The sequence below is a fragment of the Salmo salar genome, chromosome ssa06, assembly GCF_905237065.1.
Source record: "Salmo salar chromosome ssa06, Ssal_v3.1, whole genome shotgun sequence".
NCBI classification, from domain to species: domain Eukaryota; kingdom Metazoa; phylum Chordata; class Actinopteri; order Salmoniformes; family Salmonidae; genus Salmo; species Salmo salar.
In genome coordinates, this window is record NC_059447.1 from 80,934,825 (window position 1) to 80,957,077 (window position 22,253).

Below are 22,253 nucleotides of genomic sequence, written 5' to 3' on the forward strand. Positions count from 1 at the left end.
TTGTGTTAGCTAATCCAAGTTTACCATTTTAAAAGGCTAAATGATCACTAGAAAACCCTTTTGCAATTATGTTATCACAGCTGAAAACTGTTGTGCAGATTAAAGAAGCAATAAAACTGGCCTTCTTTAGACTAGTTCAGTATCTGGAGCATCAGCATTTGTGGGTTCGATTACAAGCTCAAAATGGCCAAAAACAAAGGCCTTTCTGCTGAAACTCATCAGTCTATTCTTGTTCTGAGAAATGAAGGCTATTCCATGCGATAAATTGCCAATGCTGTGTACTACTCCCTTCACAGAACAGCGCAAACTGTCTCTAACCAGAATAGAATAGAGGAGTGGGAGGCCCCAGTGCACAACTGAGCAAGAGGACAAGTACAGTAGACAAGTACAGTAGTGTCAAGTTTGAGAAACAGACGCATCACATGTCCTCAACTTGCAGCCTCATTAAATAGTACCTGCAAAACACCAGTCTCAGCGTCAACAGTGAAGATGCGACTCCGGGATGACGGCCTTCCAGGCAGAGTTGCAAAGAAAAAGCCATATCTCAGACTGGCCAATGAAAAGAAAAGATTAAGATGGGCAAAAGAACACAGACACTGGACAAAGGAACTCTGCCTAGAAGGCCAGCATCCCGGAGTCGCCTCTTCACTGTGACTGGTGTTTTGCGGGTACTATTTAATGAAGCTGCCAGTTGAGGACTTGTGAGGCGTCAGTTTCTCAAACTAGACACTCTAATGTACTTGTCCTCTTGCTCAGTTGTGCACCGGGGCCTCCCACTCCTCTTTCTATTCTGGTTAGAGACAGTTTGCGCTGTTCTGTGAAGGGAGTAGAACACAGAGTTGTATGAGATCTTCAGTTTCTTGGCAATTTCTTGCATGGGATAGCCTTCATTTCTCAGAACAAGAAAATACTGACGAGGTTCAGAAGAAAGGTTTTTGTTTTTGGCTATTTTGAGCCTGTAATTAAACCCAGAAATGCTGATGCTCCAGATACTCAACTAGTCTAAAAAAGGCCAGTTTTATTGCTTCTTTAATCAGAACGACAGTTTTCAGCTGTGCTAACATAATTGCAAAAGGGTTTTCTAATGATCAATTAGACTTTTAAAATGATAAACTTGGATTAGCTAAAACAACGTTCCATTGGAACACAGGAGTGATGTTGGCTAATAATGGGCCTCTGTACGCAGATATACGTAGATATTCCATAAAAAAATCAGCCATTTCCAGCTACAATAGTCATTTACAACATTAACAATGTCTACACTGTATTTCTGATCAATTTGATATTATTTTAATGAACAAAAATTTTTATTTTCTTTCAAAAACAAGGACATTTCTAAGTGACCCCAAACTTTTGAATGGTAGTGTACATGAAAAAGTAAAAATGTTCCTTGGAATTGGAGAAGGATGCTTGTCTCTCAAAGATTAAGCATGTTGAGCTGCAGTTTTTCTGAGGGCTTAATCTTTCTGTGCAAGAGAGGGTAAACTCCTGCTGGTTGTTAGCTCTATACTGGGTTAATTGATTTGGAGGCCAACAGGGGCCATGTTCTTTTGCTGAAACTCATTATAGGACTCCCCTCTAATGAACCTTTTAAGTGACATCACGATAACAGTTACATTTTCACTTAAGACCTTACCCATTTCACATTGCTATCTTAAAAAAAATATTTCATGGTTTTGAGGATGAATTGTTTGCTCGCTTTATACATGAATACAACTTGATAGGAACCAGATATGGCATTATTTAATGAAGCCTCAAATAAACATTCTGTATACAAAGTTAAAATATTCAAATACAGTGGTTTCATGAAATCATTTCATATATACATTTTTTTTAATGATTAACTAAATTGCCTATATAAAGTGTACATATGGTACTGCAGATATTAAAAAAATGCGGATGGATATACGGTCAGGTCCATAATTATTGCCACCCTTGTTAAAGAGGAACAAAAAAGGCTGTATAAAATAAATAATACAAACTGCATGCTACTTTTAAAAAAAAATCATATTATTTTACACTCAGGGAAAGGGCTTTTGTTTAATAAGTAATAAAACAAATCTAAGAAAGATAGGGATTAAATGTATTGTCACCCCTGTTTTTAGTACTACAGCACCCTCCCCTTGCGAGGATAACAGCACTGAGCCTTTTTCTCAAATGTTTTATGAGATTGGAGAACACATTGGGAGAGATCTTAGATCGTTCCTCCATACAGAATCCTTCCAGATCCTTGACATCCTTCGTCTGCGCTTATAGACTGCGCTTTTCAATTCAAACCGCAGGTTTTCAATGGGGTTCAAGTGGAGGCTGAGATGGCCATTGCAAAATGTTGATTTTGTGGTCAATAAACAATTTCTTTGTAGATTTTGATGTTTTGCTGGAAGATCCAGTTATATCAAAGTGTCAGCCTCCTGGCAGAGGGAACCAGGTTTTTGGCTACAATCTTCTGGTATTTGGTAAAGTTCACGATGCCGTTGACCTTAACAAGGGCCAAAGGACCAGTGGATACAAAATAGCCCCATAACATCAAAGATGCATCATCATATTTTACCTTAGGTATGAGGTACTTTTATGCATATGCTTCAGTTTTCGACACCAAACCCACCACTGGTGTACGTAACCAAAGAGCTCTATTTTGATGTCACCTCTTTCTCTGAGCAAATGTATTAGTACAAAATAATATAATGTCCTTTTTTTGCATACAATATAGCTCAGTATTTGTATTATTTATTTTGTGCAGTCTTTTAAGTTCATCTTTATCAAGGGTGCCAATCATTTTGGACCTGACAGTATATTGAGGTTTTTCATAATGCAAATATTGAAGTCAGAGCCCCGTCGTGTTCAGAGGGGAAAAACAGTATTAGACAATGTGTGTTTGATCAGCAAAATAAAACATGTAAAAACATTAAATTCATTACATATTTCATATTCACTTACAGCAGTATTAGTCCAGGGCCATGCATGGCCCATCATCTCAGCAACAGTAACAAGAGGGACTTTCACTGTTATGCCATTTTACAAGTCAACAAATACAGTGATTTGTTTCACGTTCCTTGTGTCAGAGAAACCATGGCTCTCCTTAGGAACATCAGGCCTGCTTCCCATTTCCTAGGTTTCATTGCATGCCTTACTTGTAGTTTGAAGTTGACCATTACTGTGCATTCCCCGTCCCCATGTAGAGAACACACACATACAAACACAAAACAACCACACTCCACGAATCAGCTCCATCCACCAAGCGTCATTAGCCGACTTACCCACTTGGGGGAACTTTGTACATATCTGTCACAACAATGGAGGATCCACAATAGATTAACATGAATGAATTCCATGCAGGACGAGGAGGGAGGAGGCATGGACTTCTCCTCCAGCCTGGAGGTCTATCAGAACTGAGGCGTATTGCTATCTCTCTGGGGCAGTGTTTTAGAAGACACAAAGCAAATCCTCATCTCTCCTAGACGGTACTCTCCATGACCCACTCTTGGCTGTCAAAGGTCCCCTTGCCCCCCCCCATATCCCCTTCCTCGTCACACTGTAGCAGCATGCCGTTCACAGACAGGCTCCTCTTAGTCCAGATGTTGCTGATGCGCCGCGGGTAACTGCACACCGGCGTTGTGGCAGTGGAGGTGCTAGAGGCCATCGCTTGGTCTGTTTGTTGATCTGTATCCATACAGTCCCCCATGTCAAACGACTGGCTCCTTTTTGGTTTGGAGTCATGAGACAGCATGAGCAGCCGGCTCAGCCGCGAGTCCATTGTCCGGCCCAGCAGGGGCTCTCTGTCCGTGTGGGGCCTATCGCCACCCGCCACCGGAGTGCTACTGCTGGATGAGGGCTCCCCCAGGTCTCCCCTGCCCTGGGGCCCCCGGAGCTCTAGGGAGTTGAAGGCCCCCAACAGGTGATCCAGGTTTGCCCTGGGCTTAGAGGGGGCAGCCTGCCTCCACATAATGGCCAGGGTGCTGTTGGGGCTGTAGGAACCCTCCCCGACCACCGAGCCCCCCGACGAGGATGAGGACGAGGTGCTCTGGAGGGAACCACATTTAAACTCCACCACCTCATCCTGGAGGGTCACTTTGGCCTTTGGTTTGGGCAGGGGAAGGGGCACGCCGTTCTGTCCCAGCCGGCCCCCATTGTTCTGTGAGTGGGTGTCACTAACGCTGGTCAGCTTGCCGCTCCCCCCGATGCCACCCCCCTCATGGTCGGTGGCTTTGTAGCGCACCATCAGGATAACGATGAAGACGAGTAGCGTCGCCACGATGATGCCACCCACCACCAGGATCATGGTGCCCCCCAGAAACTGGCTGTGGAGAGACTGGCACTGTGTGTAGTCATCGCGGGTAAAGAACTGGGCACAGCCCACCACGTTGGTGGCCGTCAGGGTGGTGGCGGTGTCGTCCCAGGCGGCCAGGACACACAAATCGTACTTGGTCCCCGACACCAAGTTGGTCACCAGGAAGGCTTGGCTGGAGGCTGGGATCATCCTATAGAAATGGAGAGGAAGAGTTAAACATGGTGATGACTGAGTCGAGTCAGCATAATCATTGTTGGACATCCGTGAAAACCTGGGAAAGTCAGCTGTGAAAACCTACCACATTTGATACAATTTAATTGATTTGGAGGATAATGCTATTAACATGCATCTTTCTTAACACCATACATTTCATATCAATATAAAACTGTGCTTGAGTGTTCTTTATGTCATTTCCACTGAAAGAAAAGCAGGGCTTCTGTGTTCTTAGGTTCATTCCTGAGGAGTTGTCCAGTGTTAAGTCTCTTTGTGGTTGAGGTTCTAGTCTAACAGACAGACAGCTGTAATTGGCTTTATCTCTCTAAACCATCTGTCCTGCTGCAGCAAACAGACGCTCTACCCCATGTCTGAGCCATGGAGATGTGAGAAGAATAAATAACCAGAACACAGAGGAAAAGAGTGAAAAAAGAGTGAAAGAGAGGGAAAAGGAGAAGATTGAAAGGCTTCTGTAACAGCTAGAGCCTCAGATACCTATGTTGCTCAGGCGAGTCTTAGTCTGCTTATAAGGCAGGAACCTGTCTGAGAACATGACGAGGTATGTCCAGGGAACTGGCTCGGAGCTGTTCGACAACATCAATCATTCAGTCACAGTAGCTGGCCATGCACACCCATGTAGTATGCTGGAAATAAACACCCATGTGATAAGCTGGCCATCAACACCCATGTGATAAGCTGGCCATAAACACCCATGTGATATATAACCATATGATAATAACTATAACCAATGATGCCATACCTTTTCTTTCACATTGTTCTGTGTGTTCTGATAACTCACTCCACACTAATACTGTAGCAAAAGATGCAAAATAATGCAAAAGAAACTAAAACAGGAAACGCCCGTGCTCAGGTCTGTTCAACGCTGGTCCGACCAATCTGATCCACGCTTCAAGATTGCTGCGATCACATGGACTGGGACATGTTCCAGATAGTGTCGAACAACAACATTGATGTATACGCTGATTCGGTGAGTGAGTTTATTAGCAAGTGCATCGGTGATGTTGTACCCACAGCGACTATTAAAACCTTCCCCAACCAGAAACCGTGGATTGATGGCAGCATTCGCAATCACGGACTACAAAAAGAAAACCAGCCCCGTCGCGGACCACAATGTCTTGCTCCCAGACAAACTAAACAGCTTCTTTGCTCGCTTTGAGGACAATACAGTGCCACCGACACGGCACGCTACCAAAACCTGCGGGCTCTTCTTCACCGCAGCCAACGTGAGTAAAACATTTAAACGTGTTGACCCTTGCAAGGCTGCCAGCCCAGACGACATCCCTAGACGCGTCCTCAGAGCATGCGCAGACCAACTGGCTGGTGTGTTAACGGACATATTCAATCAATCCCTATCCCAGTCTGCTGTTCCCACATGCTTCAAGAGGGCCACCATTGTTCCTGTTTCCAAGAATGCTAAGGTAACTGAGCTAAACGACTATTGCCCCGTAGCACTCACTTCCGTCATCATGAAGTGCTTTGAGAGACTAGTCAAGGATCATATCACCTGCACCCTACCTGACAGCCTAGACACACTCCAATTTGCTTACTACCCCAATAGGTCTACAGACAACGCAATCGCAAACACGATGCACACTGCCCTAACCCATCTGGACAAGAGGAATACCTATGTAAGAATGCTGTTCATCGACTACAGCTCAGCATTTAACACCATAGTACCCTCCAAACTCGTCATTAAGCTCGAGACCCTGGGTCTCGACCCCGCCCTGTGCAACTGGGTCCTGGACTTTCTGACGGGACGTCCCAGGTGGTGAGGGTAGGAAACAACATCTCCACCACGCTGATCCTCAACACTGGGGCCCCACAAGGGTGCGTTCTCAGCCCTCTCCTGTACTCCCTGTTCACCCATGACTGCATGGCCATGCACGCCTCCAACTCAATCATCAAGTTTGCAGACGACACTACAGTGGTAGGCTTTATTACCAACAACAGCGAGATGGCTTACAGGGAGGAGGTGAGGGCCCTCGGAGTGTGGTGTCAGGAAAATAACCTCACACTCAATGTCAACAAAACAAAGGAGATGATCGTGGACTTCACGAAACAGCAGAGGGAGCACCCCCCTATCCACATCGAACGGGACAATAGTGGAGAAGGTGGAAAGTTTTAAGTTCCTCGGCGTACACATCACGGACAAACTGAAATGGTCCACCCACACAGACAGCGTGGTGAAGAAGGCGCAACAGCGCCTCTTCAACCTCAGGAGGCTGAAGAAATTTGGCTTGTCACGATGAACACTCACAAACGCTTACAGATGCACAATTGAGAGCATCCTGTTGGGCTGTATCACCGCCTGGTACGGCAACTGCTTTGCCAACAACCGTAAGGCTTTCCAGAGGTAGTCTGCACAATGCATCACCGGGGGCAAACTACCTGCCCTCCAGGACATCTACACCACCCGATGTCACAGGAAGGCCAAAAAGGTCATCAAGGACAACAATGACCCGAGCCACTGCATGTTCACCCCACTATCATCCAGAAGGCGAGGTCAGTACAGGTGCATCAAAGCTGGGACCAAGACGCTGAAAAACAGCTTCTATCTCAAAGCCATCAGACTGTTGAACAGCCATCACTAACATTGAGTGGCTGCTGCCAACATACTGACTCAAATCACTAGCCACTTTAATAATTTAAAATTGCATGTAATAAATGTATCACTAGTCACTTTAAACAATGCCACTTTATATAATGTTTACATACCCTACATTACTCATCTCATATGTATATACTGTACTCTATACCATCTACTGCATCTTGCCTATGCCGTTCGGCCATCGCTCATCCATATATTTACATGTACATATTCTTATTCATTCCTTTACACTTGTGTGTATAAGGTAGTTGTTGTAAAATTGTTAGATTACTTGTTAGATATTACTGCATGGTCGGAACTAGAAGCACAAGCATTTCACTACACTCGCATTAACATCTGCTAACCATGTGTATGTGACCAAAAGAATGTGATTTGAATTTGATTTGATTTGATAAAAGGTTGATCATATTTAATGTTTTGGTCCTCAGGGGATGTAATCTATTACAGAGTGATAATTGCTTGCTTGGCATCGGCATGGGAGGGAGGGAAATTCCAGTGCTTAGTGAATATTTTGCCGGGCACTGCTCTGTCCTGTGACTGATTCATGTCAGGCCGTCTGTGTTGACTGTTTCATTCAGCTGAATTAAAATACATCGGGACAAAGTGGAACTCAGGAAAAACGTCTGGCTGTGCTTATCATGGGGAAATGAATACACGTTTTTTTCCCTACACCCTTTGGGCATCGAAAGGCAATTTGGAGATTGCTTTAAATCGTTTCCAGTGACGGCATGAGGCCATAACATTAATCAGAGTGAGAGAGGATGCAAGTCCTTAAACATTGCTTCTGGGAAGGAAAAGTAGTGGGGAAGGGGATAGGGATAGGCACCAATCAGCCACAGCTACCCTCTTCCTCCCAAACAGTTTAAAAGCTATTGTCAGATACAGTTTCAACACACTTCCTCACTGGCAAGAAAGAAAAAAGAACTGAAAACAAACAAACAAGTCATTACTTCAGGTTATAGCATTTCTCCCACTCAACAATCATTAAAGTATTTCATGGCTAATTCCCCCCCAGGAGGACTGTATGATTTCTTAAGGCGGCCTCTTTCTCTGGATAACAGACAAGGTCATGCCAAATGGGTCTCTTGCTCCATTGATTCAGCCTAAATGTCAGGGTGCTGGGAAATGTGATTATGCTTATATAAGCAAAAATCCCTAATGGGCTCTGCACTTTCTGCTAGGGCATTTATTGGGAGATGCTGCTGAATTGTACTATAGCGGTAGTGGGGAGATTAAATGGAACTTGACGCTTGCCTGTGTCTGTGTCCATACCCTTGAGTATATATCCTGCCATAAAACATCCTGCTATGGTAACTATAATGGATGAGTTCATTTTAGAAAAACAGCTAACTTTGGGAGTGTCAAACAGTACAACTGCAGCATTAGCTCAAGGTTTGATTAGTGTTTTGGCTTGTGTTGTTAAGCTCAAGGTCTGGTTAGTATGTTGGCTTGTGTTGTTAAGCTCAAGGTTTGGTTCGTGTGTTTTGGCTTGTGTTGTTAAGCTCAAGGTTTTGTTAGTATGATCGCTTGTGTTGTTAAGCTCAAGGTTGATTAGTGTGTTGGCTTGTGTTGTTAAGCTCAAGGTTTGGTTAGTATGTTGGCTTGTGTTGTTAAGCTCAAGGTTTGGTTCGTGTGTTTTGGCTTGTGTTGCTAAGCTCAAGGTTTGGTTAGTATGTTGGCTTGTGTTATTAAGCTCAAGGTTTGGTTAGTGTGTTTTGGCTTATGTTGCTAAGCTCAAGGTTTGGTTAGTGTGTTGGCTTGTGTTGTTAAGCTCAAGGTTTGGTTAGTGGTTTGTCTTGTGATGTTTTGCCTTTACAAAGAATAAATAAGCATATCAGAGCTTGTAAACTCTTTTTTGAAGAACTTTGGCTTTTCAAAGATAATCCTCCTACGAGCACATCAATACACACAACGATTACAATAAGGGTTGTTAAATCCAAAGCTTATGATCACTATAAAACTATTCATCATAAAGATGACGGCATCACTATCTGCCTGAAACGCACCATTAATATGCAAATGCAGATCCCATTTAATTTCTGTAAAAAGACTCTCTAAACCTTGTGGAATGCCGGAATATTTCATTACGTTATTACTGACATGGGATGTTATCTGTTCACTCATACCCAAATCAGACACATTTAAAGACCACATTATCAAGTATTAATGTCTTGGCCTAAGGATAGGTTCTACAGATAAAATATCAAATGGGTCCAGAGCAAGGTTCTAGATGGGCAAGATCACTACTTTGTCTAAAGAGTAATGGGTATATCATTTGGGGGGTGCTTATATTTGGCTGTCAAACACTAGTACAAGTGTGTAATGGAAATGTGTTTTTTGCACGGGCAGGGATACCATTGTACAGCACCCCTGGAGCAATTGGGGTTAAGTGCCTTGTACAAGGGCACAATGATGAGTTTTCACCTTGTCGGCTCCAGGATCAGAAACAACCAACTTTTCGGTTGCTGGCCCAACACTCTACCCTGGAGGCTATACGCCCCTATATATAACATATAATTATCTTATTAAACACGTAGGGTGTGGTGTACCGCAGGGCAGCTTTCTAGGCCTACTACTCTTTTCTTTTTTACCAATAACCTGCCACTGGCATTAAACAAAGCATGTGTGTTCATGTACTGTATGCTGATGATTCAACCATATACAGTACCAGTCAAAAGTTTGGACACACCTACTTATTCAAGGGTTTTTCTTTATTTTTACTATTTTCTACATTGTAGAATAATAGTGAATACATCAAAACTATGAAATAACACATATGGAATCATGTAGTAACCAAAAAAGTGTTAAAAAATCAAAATAAATGTTATATTTGAGATTCTTCAAAGTAGCCACCCTTTGCCTAACGCTGCAGAATGCTGTGTTAGTCATGCTGGTTAAGTGTGACTTGAATTCTAAATAAATCACTGACAGCTTCACCAGCAAAGCACCCCCACACCATTACACCTCTTCCTCCATGCTTCACGGTGGGAACCACATATGCAGAGATCATCCATTCACCTACGCTGCGTCTCACAAAGTCACGGAGGTTGGAACCAAAAATCAAAAATTTGGACTCATCAGACCAAAGGACAGATTACCACCGGACTAATGTCCATTACTCGTGTTTCTTGGCCCAAGCAAGTCTCTTCTTATTATTGGTGTCCTTTAGTAGTTGATTCACACAGTCTCCTCTGAATAGTTGATGTTGAGATGTGTTTGTTACTTGAAATCAGTGAAGCATTTATTTGGGCTGCGGTGGTGGTCCTCATGAGAGCCAGTTTCATCATAGCGCTTGATGGTTTTTGCGACTGCACCTGAAGAAACTTTCAAAGTTCTTGAAATGTTTCTGATTGACTGACCTTCATGTCTTAAAGTAATGATGGACTATCACTTTTCTATGCTTATTTGAGCTGTTCTTGCCATAATATGGACTTGGTATTTTACCAAATAGGGCTATCTTCTGTATAACACCCCTACCTTGTCACAACACAACTGATTGGCTCGAATGCATTAAGAAGAAAATAAATTCCACACCTGTTAACCTCTTGGGGCTAGGTGGGACGCTAGCGTGCCACCTGTGGTGCACTCCATCAACAGCAGGTGCATTTCAAGAGCGGCAAATTTGAATCCAAATAAATGTCAAAATTCAAATTTTTCAAAAATACAACTATGTTACACCATTTGAAAGATAAACATCTCCTTAATCTAACCACGTTTTACGATTTCAAAAAGGTTTTACGGCGAAAGCATAAATTTAGAGTATGTTAGGACAGTACATTTACAAGAGTTGTGTGTAATGTTTTGTCAAGTCAACGACAGGGTCACCAAAACCATAAAACCAGCTAAAATGATACACTAACCTTTTACAATCTCCATCAGATGACACTCCTAGGACATTATGTTAGACAATGCATGCATTTTTAGTTCTATCAAGTTCATATTTATATACAAAAACAGCGTTTTACTATGGCATTGATGTTGAGGAAATCGTTTCCCTCCAATAACCGGCAGTCAAGTCAGCGTCACAAATTAAATAATTAAAATTAGAAAACATTGGTAAAATATTATATTGTCATTTAAAGAATTATAGATTTACATCTTTTGAACGCAATCAACTTGCCAGATTTAAAAATAACCTTACTGGGAAATCACACTTTGCAATAATCTGAGCACTGTGCCCAGAAAAATACGCGTTGCGATACAGACTAGACGTCATGTTGGGGAGATCTAAAATCGAAAATACTATGTAAATAATCCATTACCTTTGATTCTCTTCATCAGATGTCACTTCCAGGTATCACAGGTCCATAACGAATGTAGTTTTGTTCAAAAAAGCTCATCATTTATGTCCAAAAATCTCCGTCTCGTTAGCACATGATGTAAGCCAGCCGGACTTCTCGTCATGAACGAGGGGAAAAATATATTTCCGTTCGTTCAAACATGTCAAACGTTGTATAGCATAAATCATTAGGGCCTTTTTAACCAGAACATGAATAATATTCAAGGTGGACGAATGCATAGCCTTTTATAACGTATTGGAACGAGGGTACCCAACATGAAGTAGCGCGCCAGGTGTCTAATGGGACATCACCGTTCCATGGCTCTTGTTCGGTCAGATCTCCCTCCAGAAGACTCAAAACACTTTGTAAAGGCTGGTGACATCTAGTGGAAGCAATAGGAAGTGCCAAAATATTCCTAAACCCCTGTGTTTTTCAATGGGATAGGTTTAAAATCAATACAACACATCAGGTATCCACTTCCTGTCAGAAAATGTCTCAGGGTTTTGCCTGCCAAATGAGTTCTGTTATACTCACAGACACCATTCAAACAGTTTTGGAAACTTTAGAGTGTTTTCTATCCATATATAATAAGTATATGCATATTCTAGTTACTGGGTAGGATTAGTAACCAGATTAAATCGGGTACATTTTTTTTATCCAGACGTGCAAATGCTGCCCCCTAGACCCAACAGGTTAATGGAAATGAATTCCAGGTGACCACCTCATGAAGCTGGTTGAGAGAATGGTTGAGAGAATGCCAAGAATGTGCAAAGCTGTCAAGGAGCTGCAGTCAGTTTTGGAATGGGTGGCCAGTAATGTCACGCGGAATGACGCTGGAGGGACGAAGCAGGTACGGGGAGTAAACATTTAATAATAACGGACAGAGACGAGACAGGAACAGCGTCAAAGACTAAAACTAAAGACAAAAACAATACAATGAAGCAGCAGGGAACAGAGCTAGGGAACTGACAAATATAGGGGAGGAAATAAACAGGAGATAAGTGAGTCCAGGTGAGTCCAATAACGCTGAATGCGAGTGACGAGGGAAGGCAGGTGTGCATGATGGATGGCAGGAGCGTGTGATGCAGGGTAATCTGGCCCCCTCAAGCGCCAGAGGAAGGGAAGATCGGGAGCAGATGTGACAGTACCTCTCCCTTTTGGGATACCACCCGGCGTCCAGCCTGGGCGAACCGGCCGAGACATGGGCACTGGGCAAGCCGGTTGGAGCGTGAAAACCTGACGAACCGGCAGGAGCATGAGAGCCTGGCGAGCCGGCCGAGGCATGAGAGCCTGATGATCCGGCTGAGGCAAGACGCCTGTGGATCCCACAGCAGAAGGGGAAGGGAAGCCCGATGATCCCGTGGAGTGTGACATGGGATGGGAAGCCGCCGAGCCAGGAAAACCTCTCGAGCCAGCCAGGGCGTGAAAGCCTGACGGGCTGGCTTAGGCATCCCGGTTCCATCGGCAGTGGAATCCACCCCGACGTCACCAACAAAACACAAGACAAACAAAAAACACTCCTGGACCGGCTGGGTGAACAAAAACTGCCGATCCAGCTGAGGCCCGACGTGGGATGTGAGCCATCCGAGCCAACCGGACCAGGAAACCTCTTGAGCCAGCTAGGGCGTGGAAGCCCGACGAGCTGGCTAGGCATCCCCGGTTCCTTCGGTGGCGACCCAGAACTGCTGCCACCATTCCAACCGGAACGCCAGTACTCCCCGATGCTTCGTTTGTTGGCTGCTTCATTCTGTCATGCGGAATGACGCTGGAGGGATGAAGCAGGTACGGGGAGTAAATATTTAATAATAACGGACAGAGACGAGACAGGAACAGCTTCAAAGACTAAAACTAAAGACAAAAACAATACAATGAAGCAGCAGGGAACAGAGCTAGTGTCACGACTCCCGCCGAAGTCGACCCCTCTCCTTGTTCGGGCGGCGTTCGGCGGTCGACGTCACCGGCTTACTAGTTGCCACCGATCGATGTTTCACTGTTCGTTTGGTTTTGTCTTTATTGTGTACACCTGTTTTGAGTTTCCCTAATTATGTTCATTATTTAACCTGTTATGGTTAGGGGGCAGTATTTTCACGGCTGGATAAAAAACGTAACCGATTTAATCTGGTTACTACTCCTGCCCAGTAACTAGAATATGCATATAATTATTGGCTTTGGATAGAAAACACTCCAAAGTTTCTAAAACTGTTTGAATGGTGTCTGTGAGTATAACAGAACTCAAATGGCAGGTCAAAACCTGAGAGATTCCTTTACAGGAAGTGGCCTGTCTGACCATTTCTTGAACTTCTTTGCCATCTCATTCAATTACAAATGATCTCTGCTCTAACGTGACACTTCCTACGTCTTCCATAGGCTCTCAGAGCCCGGGAAAAAACAGAATGTCGTCATCCCAGCCCCAGGCTGAAACACATTATCGCCTTTCTCAAGTGGCCGATCAAGGGACTGTGGGCTTAGGCGCGTGCCCTGGCCGCCCCCGTCTTTGTGATTTTTCCTCTGTTTGCCGAAAAGGAGATTCCCGGTCGGAATATTATCGGTTTTTTACGAGATAAATTGCATATAAATTGATTTTAAACAGCGGTTGACATGCTTCGAAGTACGGTAATGGAATATTTAGATTTTTTTTGTCACGAATTGCGCCATGCGTGCGACCCTGATTTACCATTTCGGATAGTTTCTGGAACGCACGAACAAAACGGCGCTATTCGGATATAACAATGGATTATTTGGGACCAAACCAACATTTGTTATTGAAGTAGTAGTCCTGGGAGTGCATTCTGACGAAGACAACAAAGGTAATAACATTTTTGTTATAGTAAATCTGATTTTGGTGAAGGCTAAACTTGCCGGGTGTCTAAATAGCTAGCCCGTGATGGCTGGGCTATGTACTTAGAATATTGCAAAATGTGCTTTCACCAAAAAGCTATTTTAAAATCGGACATATCGAGTGCATAGAGGAGTTCTGTATCTATAATTCTTAACCTCTTACATCTAGACGTTCCGCTAGCGGAACACCTGCTCCAATATCCAATGATAGGCGTGGCGCGAATTACAAATTCCTCAAAAATACAAAAACTTCAATTTTTCAAACATATGACTATTTCACAGCATTTTAAAGACAAGACTCTCCTTTATCTAACCACACTGTCCGATTTCAAAAAGGCTTTACAGCGAAAGCAAAACATTAGATTATGTCAGCAGAGTACCAAGCCATAAATAATCAGACACCCATTTTTCAAGCTAGCATATAATGTCACAAAAAACAAAAACACTGCTAAATGCAGCACTAACCTTTGATGATCTTCATCAGATGACAACCCTAGGACATTATGTTATACAATGCATGCATGTTTTGTTCAATCAAGTTCATATTTATATCAAAAACCAGCTTTTTACATTAGCATGTGACGTTCAGAACTAGCATACCCCCAGCAAACATCCGGTGAATTTACTAAATTACTCACGATAAACGTTCACAAAAAACATAACAATTATTTTAAGAATTATAGATACAGAACTCCTCTATGCACTCGCTATGTCCAATTTTAAAATAGCTTTTCGGTGAAAGCACATTTTGCAATATTCTCAGTAGATAGCCCAGCCATCACGGCTAGCCATTTAGACACCGACCAAGTTTAGCCCTGATCAAACTCCGATTTACTATTACAAAAGTTTCATTACCTTTTGTTGTCTTCGTCAGAATGCACTCCCAGGACTGCTACTTCAATAACAAATGTTGGTTTGGTCCAAAATAATCCATCGTTATATCCGAATAGCGGCGTTTTGTTCGTGCGTTCCAGACACTATCCGAAATGGTAAAGAAGGGTCGCGCGCATGGCGCAATTCGTGACAAAAAAATTCTAAATATTCCATTACCGTACTTCGAAGCATGTCAACCGCTGTTTAAAATCAATTTTTATGCCATTTTTCTCGTAGAAAAGCGATAATATTCCGACCGGGAATCTCCTTTTCGGCAAACAGAGGAAAAAATCACAAAGACGGGGGCGGTCAGGTCACGCGCCTAAGCCCACAGTCCCTTGATCGGCCACTTGAGAAAGGCGATAATGTGTTTCAGCCTGGGCTGGGATGACGACATTCAGGTTTTTCCCGGGCTCTGAGCGCCCATGGACGACGTAGGAAGTGTCACGTTAGAACAGAGATCCTTAGTAAATATAGAGATGGCAAAGAAGTTCCAGAAATGGTCAGACAGGCCACTTCCTGTAAAGGAATCTCTCAGGTTTTGACCTGCCATTTGAGTTCTGTTATACTCACAGACACCATTCAAACAGTTTTAGAAACTTTAAGGTGTTTTCTATCCATATATAATAAGTATATGCATATTCTAGTTACTGGGTAGGATTAGTAACCAGATTAAATCGGGTACGTTTTTTATCCAACCGTGAAAATACTGCCCCCTAGCCATAAGAGGTTAAAATAATTGTTATGCTTTTTGTGAACATTTATCGTGAGTAATTTAGTAAATTGTTAGTAAATTCCCCGGAAGTTTGCGGGGGGTATGCTAGTTCTGAACGTCACATGCTAATGTAAAAAGCTGTTTTTTTTATATAAATATGAACTTGATTGAACAAAACATGCATGTATTGTATAACATAATGTCCTAGGTGTGTCATCTGATGAAGATCATCAAAGGTTAGTGCTGCATTTAGCTGTCTTCTGGGTTTTTGTGACATTATATGCTAGCTTGAAAAATTGGTGTCTGATTATTTCTGGCTGGGTACTCTGCTGACATAATCTAATGTTTTGCTTTCGCTGTAAAGCCTTTTTGAAATCGGACAGTGTGGTTAGATAAAGGAGAGTCTTGTCTTTAAAATGCTGTGAAATAGTCATATGTTTGAAAAATTGAAGTTTTTGTATTTTTGAGGAATTTGTAATTCGCGCCACGCCTATCATTGGATATTGGAGCAGGTGTTCCGCTAGCGGAACGTCTAGATGTAAGAGGTTAAACCTCTGCATTTCCTGTTTGTCTTGTCGGTGATTGTTTGTCTGTTTAGTGTAGTTGGAGGTGTGTTCTCCAGACTATGTATTTTTAAGAGAAGATGGATTTAATAATTTTAGTAAACAAGTTTTGGTTTACCTTCATCCCTGTGTCCTGCGCCTGACTCCTCCACTTCTCTCCGTTACAGAATCACCGACCACAAATGGAGTCAGCAGGAGCAGCCAGTTCTCCTAGTCATATAGAGGAGCGCGTTAAGCAGCAGGCGAATATGATCCAGGATCTAATGACTGCCATGGATTGCGTGCTGCTAACCATGGAGAGATTGGAGAGGAAAGGATGTCCCGTCGACCCAGCCACACCACCGCCCGGTACATCTCTGGATCCTATCCAACCGCCGTCTGGATCCGGTGGGATTTGGCTCTCGCTCCCGGGAGCGTATGACGGAACAGCTGCCGGGTGTCAGGGGTTCCTACTCCAGCTGGAGCTCTACCTGGCGGCTGTCCGGCCGCCGCCCTCGGGACGCGAGAGAGTGAGCGCCCTCATCTCCTGTTTGACTGGTAAAGCCCTAGAGTGGGCCAACGCCATCTGTGAGGTGGAAGATCCGACTCGGGAAAACTACGAGGATTTCTCCCGCCGCTTTCGGGCAGTGTTTGATCATCCACCAGAAGGAAAAGCGGAGGGAGAGCGCTTGTTCCATTTAAAGCAGGAGATGAGGAGCGCTCGGGAGTTCGCACTGGATTTTAGAACTCTAGCGGCTGGTGCAGGATGGAATGAGCGGGCCCTGATCGATCACTACAGGTGTGGTTTGCGAGAGGACGTTCGTAGGGAGCTAGCCTGCAGGGACACCACCCTCCACCTGGACCAGCTGATGGACTTATCTATCCAGCTGGATAACCTGCTGGCCTCCTGCGGACGTCCGGATCGGGGTCCGTTGGTTCCATCCTCCAGTCCCTTAGACCCAACACCAATGGAGTTGGGCGGGGCTGGTACTAGGGAGACCGGAGGGGAAACCGTTCCATGCACCAGAGGTGACCGCAGAGGACACACTGCTGGTCGGTGCTGGGGAGGTTTTCCAGGTCGTCGAGGTGGTAGGCGGAACACTGGTGGTTCATCTCAGGTGAGTAGGCACACGACTCACCCAGACCCCCCTGTTGCTCACATGTGGTTGTCTATAAGATTTCCGGGGTTTTCCCTGCATTCACAGCATAAGGCGCTAGTAGATTCAGGCGCAGCTGGGAACTTTATAGATCGGTCTTTGGCCAATAGATTAGGGATTCCTATTGTTCCCGTTGATGTTCCCTTCCCTATACATGCCCTAGATAGTCGTCCTTTGGGGTCTGGGCTGATTAGGGAGGTCACAGTTCCCATTGCTATGGTGACGCAGGAGAGTCAGGAAGAGAGGATTAGTCTCTTTCTGATTGACGCTCCTGCGTTTCCCGTTGTATTGGGGCTTCCCTGGTTGACTTCTCATGATCCTATTATTTCGTGGCAACAGAGGGTTCTCAAGGGATGGTCCTGTCAGTGTTCAGGGAGGTGTTTAGGTGTTTCCTTAGGTGCCACTACGGTGGAAAGTCCAAACCAGGTTTCCACCATGCACATTCCCCCCGAATATGCCGATTTGGCAATCGCTTTCTGTAAAAGGAAGGCGACTCAATTACCACCCCATCGACCGGGGGATTGTGCGATAAATCTCCTGGAGGGTGCTGCACTTCCCAGGAGTCACGTGTATCCTCTGTCACAGGAGGAGACGGCGGCTATGGAAACATATGTCGCTGAATCTCTGGGACAGGGATACATTCGGCCCTCCATTTCACCTGTCTCCTCGAGCTTATTTTTTGTGAAGAAGAAGGATGGAGGTTTACGCCCGTGCATTGACTATCGAGGTTTGAACCAGATTACTGTGAAATACAGTTACCCGCTACCTCTGATCGCCAGTATGACAGAGTCATTGCTCGGGGCGCGCTTCTTCACAAAATTGGACCTCAGGAGCGCGTACAATCTGGTGCGTATCAGGGGAGGGGGATGAGTGGAAGACGGCATTTAGCACTACATCTGGGCACTATGAGTACCTCGTCATGCCGTATGGGTTAATGAATGCTCCATCCGTCTTCCAATCATTTGTGGATGAGATCTTCAGGGACCTGCACGGGCGGGGTGTAGTGGTGTATATAGATGATATTCTCATATACTCTACCACCCGCGCTGAGCATGTGTCCCTTGTGCGTACGGTGCTTGGTCGACTGTTGGAGCATGACCTTTACGTCAAGGCGGAGAAATGTCTGTTCTTTCAACAGTCCGTCTCCTTCCTTGGGTACCGTTTGTCCGCGTCAGGGGTGGAGATGGAGACTGACCGCATTTCAGCCATGCGTAATTGGCCGACTCCAACCACGGTAAAGGAGGTGCAGCGGTTTTTAGGGTTTGCCAACTACTACCGGAGGTTTATCCGGGGCTTTGGCCAGGTGGCGGCTCCCATTACCTCCTTACTGAAGGGGGGACCGGTGCGGTTGCGGTGGTCGGCTGAGGCGGATAGAGCTTTTGGCAACCTGAAGGCTCTGTTTACCATGGCTCCAGTGCTGGCGCATCCTGATCCCTCCTTAGCGTTCATAGTTGAGGTGGATGCATCCGAAGCTGGAATAGGGGCTGTGCTATCTCAGCGCTCGGGTAACCCACCAAAACTCCGCCCCTGATCTTTCTTTTCGAAGAAGCTCAGCCCGGCGGAGCGAAACTATGACGTGGGGGATAGGGAGTTGTTAGCTGTTGTCGGGGCTCTGAAAGCGTGGAGACATTGGCTTGAGGGGGCTAGACACCCTTTCCTCATTTGGACTGACCACCGAAATCTGGAGTATATTCGGGCAGCGAGGAGACTGAACCCTCGCCAGGCTAGGTGGGCTATGTTTTTCACACGCTTTTCTTTCACTCTTTCTTATAAACCAGGTTCCCAGAATGTCAAGGTAGACGCACTGTCCCGGCTGTATGATACAGAGGAGCGGTCCACAGAGCCCACTCCCATAATTCCAGCCTCATGCCTGGTGGCACCGGTGGTATGGGAGGTGGACGCGGACATCGAACAGGCGTCACGTGCAGAACCCACTCCCTCCCAGTGTCCCGTTGGGCGCGTGTACGTGCCGTTTGATGTTCACGATCGTTTGATCTGTTGGGCCCACACATCACCCTCCTCTGGTCATCCTGGTATAGGTCGGACGGTGCGCTGCCTGACGGGGAAGTACTGGTGGCCCACGTTAGCCAAGGATGTGAGGGTTTATGTCTCCTCCTGTTCGGTATGCGCACAGTGCAAGGCACCTAGACATCTGCCCAGAGGGAAATTACAACCCCTTCCCGTTCCGCAACGACCGTGGTCACACCTATCGGTGGATTTCGTGACAGATCTTCCCCCGTCACGGGGGAACACCACGATCCTGGTCGTTGTGGATCGGTTTTCTAAGTCCTGCCGTCTCCTTCCTTTGCCCGGTCTCCCTACGGCCCTACAGACTGCGGAGGCCCTATTTACCCATGTATTCTGGCACTACGGGGTGCCTGAGGATATAGTCTCTGATCGGGGTCCCCAATTTACGTCTAGAGTCTGGAGGGCGTTTATGGAACGCCTGGGGGTCTCGGTCAGTCTTACCTCAGGGTTCCACCCCGAGAGTAATGGGCAGGTGGAAAGAGTCAACCAAGAGGTGGGTAGGTTTCTGCGGTCCTATTGCCAGGACCGACCGGGAGAGTGGGCATCATTTATCCCTTGGGCGGAGATGGCCCAAAATTCCTTACGCCACTCTTCCACTAACCTTACCCCTTTTCAGTGTGTGCTAGGGTATCAGCCGGTCCTGGCACCATGGCATCAGAGCCAGATCGAGGCTCCTGCGGTGGATGAATGGTTTCGGCACTCGGAGGAGACATGGAACGCTGCCCATGTACGTCTGCAACGGGCCATCAGGCGGCAAAAGGCGAGTGCCGACAGCCACCGCAGTGAGGACCCGGTTTATGCATCGGGGGATCGGGTCTGGCTCTCGACCCTTCACCTGCCCCTTCACCTGCCCTGCCGGAAGCTGGGTCCGCGGTTTGTGGGGCCATTTAAAGTCCTGAGGAGATTGAACGAGGTTTGTTATAGGTCCTGTTATGGCTAGGGGGCAGTATTTTCACGGCTGGATAAAAAACGTACCCAATTTAATCTGGTTACTACTCCTGCCCAGTAACTAGAATATGCATATAATTATTGGCTTTGGATAGAAAACACCCTAAAGTTTCTAAAACTGTTTGAATGGTGTCTGTGAGTATAACAGAACTCATATGGCAGGCAAAAACCTGAGAAGATTTCATGCAGGAAGTGGCCTGTCTGACAAGGTGTCGTTCTTCTTGTCTCTGTTTATTGAAGAGTGAGGATCTTAGCTGTCCCGTGACACTTCCTACGGCTGCCATAGGCTCTCAGAAGGCGGCAAAATGCTGAATCGTGGCTTTGCAGGCTCTGGCTGAAAAAAAGTAGCGCGTTTGGGTAGTGGCTGGTTACAGTACTGTGAGACTCAGGCTCGTGCCCGCGTCGACCGAAAGCTTTGTTTTCTTTCCTCTGTTTAGCTAAATGGACATTCCCGGTTGGAATATTATCGCTTTTTTACGAGAAAAATTGCATAAAAATTGTTTTTAAACAGCGGTTGACATGCTTCGAAGTACGGTAATGGAATATTTAGAATTTTTTGGTCACGAATTGCGCCATGCGCACGACCCTGATTTACCATTTCGGATAGTGTCTGGAACGCACGAACAAAACGCCGCTATTCGGATATAACGATGGATTATTTGGGACCAAACCAACATTTGTTATTGAAGTAGCAGTCCTGGGAGTGCATTCTGACGAAGACAACAAAGGTAATAACATTTTTGTTATAGTAAATCTGATTTTGGTGAAGGCTAAACTTGCCGGGTGTCTAAATAGCTAGCCCGGGATGGCTGGGCTATGTACTTAGAATATTGCAAAATGTGCTTTCACCAAAAAGCTATTTTAAAATAGGACATATCGAGTGCATAGAGGAGTTCTGTATCTATAATTCTTAAAATAATTGTTATGCTTTTTGTGAACGTTTATCGTGAGTAATTTAGTAAATTGTAAGTAAATTCCCCGGAAGTTTGCGGGGGGTATGCTAGTTCTGAACGTCACATGCTAATGTAAAAAGCTGTTTTTTTATATAAATATGAACTTGATTGAACAAAACATGCATGTATTGTATAACATAATGTCCTAGATGTGTCATCTGATGAAGATCATCAAAGGTTAGTGCTGCATTTAGCTGTCTTCTGGGTTTTTGTGACATTATATGCTAGCTTGAAAAATGGGTGTCTGATTATTTCTGGCTGGGTACTCTGCTGACATAATCTAATGTTTTGCTTTCGCTGTAAAGCCTTTTTGAAATCGGACAGTGTGGTTAGATAAAGGAGAGTCTTGTCTTTAAAATGCTGTGAAATAGTTATATGTTTGAAAAATTGAAGTTTTTGTATTTTTGAGGAATTTGTAATTCGCGCCACGCCTATCATTGGATATTGGAGCAGGTGTTCCGCTAGCGGAACGTCTAGATGTAAGAGGTTATAACTTCCCCATGATTATCATATTAACCCCTCGTTCCATGTGTCTCTCCTCAGGCCGGTGGTAACTGGTCCGCTCCAGCAGTCGGAGGTACGGGAGGTTCCTCCGCCCCCTCTGGACATCGAGGGGGCCCCGGCATATACCGTACGAGCCATTATGGACTCCAGACGTCGGGCGGGGGGCCTTCAGTACCTCGTGGAGTGGGAGGGGTATGGCCCGGAGGAGCGAAGCTGGGTACCGGCGGAAGACATCCTGGATCCATCGTTAATCCAGGATTTTCATCGCTTCCGTCCGGATCGCCC

At 45.2% G+C, this 22,253-nt stretch overlaps 1 protein-coding gene across 1 annotated transcript in view; it reads right to left on the reverse strand.

Moving 5' to 3' along the window:
• Positions 1-1,285: 1,285 nt before the first annotated feature.
• LOC106608176 (leucine-rich repeat and fibronectin type-III domain-containing protein 2-like) overlaps positions 1,286-22,253 on the reverse strand; it is a 181,362-nt gene continuing 160,394 nt past the window's right edge. Inside the window, exon 5 of the mRNA XM_014205961.2 lies at positions 1,286-4,478. Within this exon, the coding sequence (XP_014061436.1) occupies positions 3,455-4,478 (1,024 nt within the window). The 3' untranslated portion in view covers positions 1,286-3,454. The remainder of the gene's footprint in view (positions 4,479-22,253) is intronic.